General features: G+C 33.4%; 1 protein-coding gene across 1 annotated transcript; it reads right to left on the reverse strand.

Annotated features, from left to right (window-relative positions):
* Positions 1 to 3,753: 3,753 nt before the first annotated feature.
* Positions 3,754 to 4,576, reverse strand: LOC148608729 (uncharacterized). The gene has a single exon (XM_088542097.1). It carries the CDS (start codon positions 4,510 to 4,512, stop codon positions 4,045 to 4,047), a length of 468 nt encoding a protein of 155 aa, XP_088398223.1. The 5' UTR covers positions 4,513 to 4,576; the 3' UTR covers positions 3,754 to 4,044.
* Positions 4,577 to 5,657: the final 1,081 nt, after the last annotated feature.

Here is a 5,657-nt window from a genome sequence, read left to right on the forward strand (position 1 = left end):
TTATAGGTCCAAATTATGGAAAATTGGTCTTTTTGGCTGAATTTTATGTCCTATTTTGTGAAAAGTGTAGAAAATTTAGTAAAAATGTCAAATATTTAACTTTGAGGGCTATATTTACTTAAAATATGGTGGTAATCAGCACTTGAAATCAAGTTTTGTGTAAATTTGAGCAAAAATTAGGTTAGAAATGAGGAAAAACTCACTTTCATTACTGCGGTTAAGGCCAAATAAGCATTCCCTTATGGCAACATGGAAAATCCATTATTGAGTACTTTTTTGCTTTAGGTGCCCTTTACTGGTCATGTTTTAATGTGAAAACAATGTATTTACAAATTTAAAGCCAAATATATCACCTTTTGTGAAAATTTAAAGATTTAGGATTTTTGACATGTGATCAAGAAAAAGGGGGAGGCATGTCAGAAATAAATTTTTAAAAATAGACCAATTTCTCAGAAAATGATTACATTTAAATCTATCTCTTTATTAATATTGTTAAAAAACAAGTTGTGATTGATTTTTTTTATTTGAAAAGTCAGAAAAAGTTCTTTGCAAATATTTAATCATTTAAGTATGGTAGAATATTGTCACTTTTTTGCTCGCGCAACTTGGTTACCCTATATTTAAAAATCAAATATTTAAAAAAGTGCTAGTCACATTTCACTGAAACTTTGCAAATGCATTCAGTATGTGTGTAGGAAGATACCTGTATAGTTATTTATTTTTTCTAAGACAAAAAGTGACCTTTAGGTTACAGACCACCAATTCAACCAATGAGCATTTGGAACGTACGCAAAAATAGTCCTACACAGAAATTACCCCTGTTCCTCATAGTGCTGTGAAAAAAGTTCTCAGCTCATTTAAAAAATTTAAACAGTTTCTGAACGGAAAAACATTTCTGTACATTTTATAGGTGCATTTTGCTTCTTGTGATGTGAAGCCTAATCTCCATAATGATTTCTAAATATTCCCCTATCTTGTGAAAACACTGGGATTTCCCATGCTATTTATAGACCCTTCACTTCCGGTGACCAGTACTGCACTGCAAGTCTGCTAACCCCACATGCCATTCTGAGGATTGTGAGCTGACATATGTAGAATCATGCTGATATATAGTCTTCTGCAGGTTAAAGTTAAGGTAAAGTCCAGAGAAGCCATTGAATATTGTAAAATTAGCATAGAAGCCTATGGGAAGTGGAATTAGTGGTTTTTAGCCTACACTCTGAGTTTATGCGATCGTTGTCGACTGAGACTTATTCATTTCTACCATACGGTTGCCGATGAGCTTGTGATCGTTGCGGTTGGCTGACATCCTTGGTTGGTGAGTTGTGTTTTCGCACTATGCGGCCGGATTTAATAACAAAATCACTATCTTTGCCTAGGGCATTTAGAATAGTACGATTGTTAATGTTATTGATCCGTTGCTCATATGGTATTTCATTTTCAATGTACACATTTGAATATCTTAGAAAGTGTTTTAACACTTGTTTTGATTTTAAGACTAGTTTTTTTTTTGTTCAAGGTTTTCAAGAGTAATCACAACAATACCCGGTTTATTACTCTCTGGATGAACCGATTTTTTGATAACTTCTGTGACATTTACATTAAGAACTTTTAAACCATCCTTAATTAGACATATAACTTGATTTCAATCCACTATTTGAATTTTCATGCTGATCTACAGGCAATTTTTTCACAATCACATTGAAATTCGACTTTGTTATTTTTTGGACGGTATGACCATTATTTGACGCTACTACATCAGCATCAGACTTTTCAAAAGTTTCTACTTTATCCTTAAATCCATTAACTTTAGACGTAATTTCTCCTTTTAGTTCATCAACTTCATTTTTCACCCCATCAGTAATTACTGTATTGAATTTCACCGTTAGACGTTTTTCCACGTTCCCTTCTATGTCACTAATTCTTTTTTCTAGCATATTTCCAAGAGTATCTAAGCTTTCGGTCAACTTGCTTATCATTAATGCAAGGGCATCAAAGGATGAATTATCAGATTCAGGATTGGGAGTGGGGTGTGCATTTTTCCTTTTTTTTTACTTTCACTGAATTTATTTGAATCTGAACAACGACGTTTATGGGGTGAGGCGGTGAGGGCAGAGGTGTTTGTGTTATGAATGTCTGCTATTGTACTCACAGCATATCTGCATTCACCATTTACATTGGTAATGTTAACTAACTTATTTGGCGCATTTCGTTTTAATCAAAATTATCTGCTCCAATTTGACTAAGTGGATTTCCCTCAAAAGTATTCAAAAAGTAGAATCAAACTTATTTAGGAACATCTTCTGTTTCTAACAAATTAAATTACCATATAATTAATCCTAAACATCTTGTAGATATTTGAAAATATATATCACTCCAAATTAACACGACCGTTCACGGTATTATGACAGTGTTTTTGCTGGTTGGTAGAGTGTTTTATTTTGTTTCCGTGAGAGTGTAGGGGAAAGCCCACACCGTCACAATATGGACTGGTACCTGTTAATTCTAGGCAGCTGTTAATCCTAAGCAACTAAATTAATAATACGTTAGTGTAGTTGGTACCAGACTTTATTTTTAAATTCATCAATATGTATGAAATTCAATAGTAATTAGTTGAAAGAATTCATATTTAATTATTAATTTAAAAATATCATAATTTATAGATATAAAATATAAATTCAATAATACTATAAAGTAAATCAAGTATTTAAATTAACAAGGTTTTTTTCGCAAAATAAAATATCGTAATACAAAATTAATTACAAAAATAATACTTTACCTAAAATAACAATACGTTAATGTAGTTGGTACCAGACGCCCGAAACGGCGAACGGCGCCTATTTTATAGAAGCTTGATGTTGAACCTGCCGTTCGATTCGTCCAGCAAGACCAACCCACAGTTCATACATAATGAGCAGCACAAAATAAAGAGTTCAATAAAAGAAAAGTTCTTTGAATTTCACACATATCTAATCTTCGTTTGAAACGTAAACATAAACATTTGCCAAAATACAAAACAGTTAACCCAATTAATTAGTTTTTAAATTCCGAAACAAGTAATTTTAAATCATCTTTATTAACCAATCACTGACTTATCTAGGTCGTAATTGTCGTCATTCTTCTTCCTTTTTTTTTTTTTTTTTGTTTATCGAAATTGCATCAGGCAACTTATTAATTCTGAATGAAGAGTGGTTAGACCTATCTCTTAAGTTATCAAGACGGTTTATTCCCCGAACGCCTACTGGATTGAAACATGTCATTAATTTTATGGATTAAGGGGCCATCTAAAGGGGCATACAATTAAAGTTACCTGTATTTTTTTGTGAATTTATGTCAAATTCTACATATCTATATCTAATAGATGACAACAACAAAAATATAAAATATACAAATATAAAATATACAAATATAAAATATACAAATATAAAATATACAAATATAAAATATACAAATATTATCATCAAAGATTAAAATTTAATTTATTGATGATAATATGGCTATATTTTTTTTAATTTTACATTTGTTGTTTTCACCTATGAAATATATTTTTTATTATAATTATAAAAGACTAAATGTAAGATTTCAATTTTATTTCATTAAATGTCATATGAAATATAAATAAGCATACAACATAAAGTTATAACAATAAATGACATACAGACATACATTATCAGTACAGCACTATTCCACTGTTTTCAATTTCATGTTATCCAAATGTTATATGTAATTTAATATAAATATCAATATAAAACATGTAACAACATAATTATTCTAAGCACATATCACAGTACAGCACTAATGTCACAAATGAAAATATGAATCACATTTTTTTAAGTTCTTAGAAATGTTCAAGCAAGGTGAAGAAGTTCGGAAGCAGAGTCAGCATACGTCATTAAATCTATGATTCCTGTTTGGTAACGGTTCTTCAATGTGGCGAGACGGCGGTCGATGTTCATGTATTTCTTGGCGCGTGGTCTGGTAGTTCCACCGGCTGCTCTCTGTATTCTGTTGATGTCGTTGGCATTTTGAACATCTTTAAACATCTTAATTGCAGTAAATATGTTGGGGTGGGCTTGTTGTGTCATCTTTTTTTTTGCTGTGCCACCCTTCGATGTTGTTGGTTCTGGGTCCTTGTGTTCCAAAGTGGTTCCAACGTGTTCGGTCTCCTTCCACCCAATGCTCTGTGACATAATCTGTAAAAGTCTGAGTTATGTGTGTGATGTTGGCGTCGTCACGGTCTTCAAGAGCCTGGAACCAAACATCCTCAATGGCGTCCATGGGTATAAGAGGAAGAATAGCAGCACGTCTCACTAACGTTTTCACATCATTGTTGTCTCGGTACGGTATTTGTAGTCCACTGGCTTGTGTCTTTTTCCAGATGGCCTGTGCGTAATGAAAGAAACATCTCTTAGTATGTACGCCTGGAAACACATCTTTGATCGCATTGTGAGCAGCTATCTCGAAGTCTAGATATGCCTTGGTTGCAGTGAATTGAAGTCCATGTTCTGCCATCTATAATAAAAAGTATACATTATAATTGATGTAATTGTTACTTGTTATCAATTTACAAAAACTTATAGAAAACATGTCAAAATAGTAAATTCTAAGTATTTGTCTGCAAGCCCAAAGTCATAACAGTTACAAAAATGTGTAATTCACTTGCACTTTTTACAAAATCTTTAATGGGATTTGTCTCAATTACACTTACTCCATCTCATCATTTTTTTTATTTTAAATAAAAAATGTGTATATGTTTTCTAATTACATTTAGTGCTTACCTTGTCATGTAGTAGAGTGAAAAAACGGGTGTAAGTAGCTTGACTTTTTCATGGTAGGAAAGCGTATACAACTGGTGTCATTTTGTCGTCGGTAAGTAAGTGTATGGTGTAGATTTGGTGAAAGAGACTAGGGCATGTGTAGAAGGTACCATCACAAAAGAATTTGTCAGTAGTGGCTAAGTCTTGAAGATTTTCTGTTGTTGCGAATGCAATCATTCTGCTGGTTTGGTGTGTGTTATCAAATAGTAAGAATCGGTCTCCCGTTGCTGTTTGTGTCCATTTACCCTCGAGTCTGATGTCTGTTTGAGTCTTTGGTAGTGGTGGTGTCTGCTTACGTCGAGCTCTGTAAAGTGATGACTTAGCGGAGTTGAAAGTGGGCAGATGTTCAACCACTTCTCTAGTAGTATCATCCCTCTCATCGTCTCGAAGTTTGTTGAGTTCTTCTGTGAATATAGTAGGGATTGGTCTGACCTCCTCTAAGCAACGTTTGGTAATTTGGTTCATAATCTGTTTTGAAACAACTTCTGCATGATCTGCTACATGACTATGTGGTTGCCTTCCAAAACCAGTGGGTATGTTGTTAGATGTTGATAATGAGGCTGAACAACCTGGAACTATGCACCTCCAAAACACCTTGTCAGGTGTCCTGCGGTTAACTCTGTATAAGAAACCATCTAAGGCTAGGTTCTAGCCCCCTTTTCTGTTAGTTATGAACTTTACATTCAGTTGTGCATTTGCCTTTGTTTGACGTTGAATAAGGAATTTACATTTTTCAGTCCCCTTTATACAACTTTAGAGCTTGTGCTGTTCACATAAGCTGACATGATGAACACGAATCACTGGACAACAATTACAGGCAGCTTGTTAAGTTCCAGACTT

The sequence above is a fragment of the Perna viridis genome, chromosome 8 (assembly GCF_037379345.1).
Source record: "Perna viridis isolate PV_CMFRI_1.1 ecotype Kerala chromosome 8, ASM3737934v1, whole genome shotgun sequence".
NCBI lineage: Eukaryota > Metazoa > Mollusca > Bivalvia > Mytilida > Mytilidae > Perna > Perna viridis.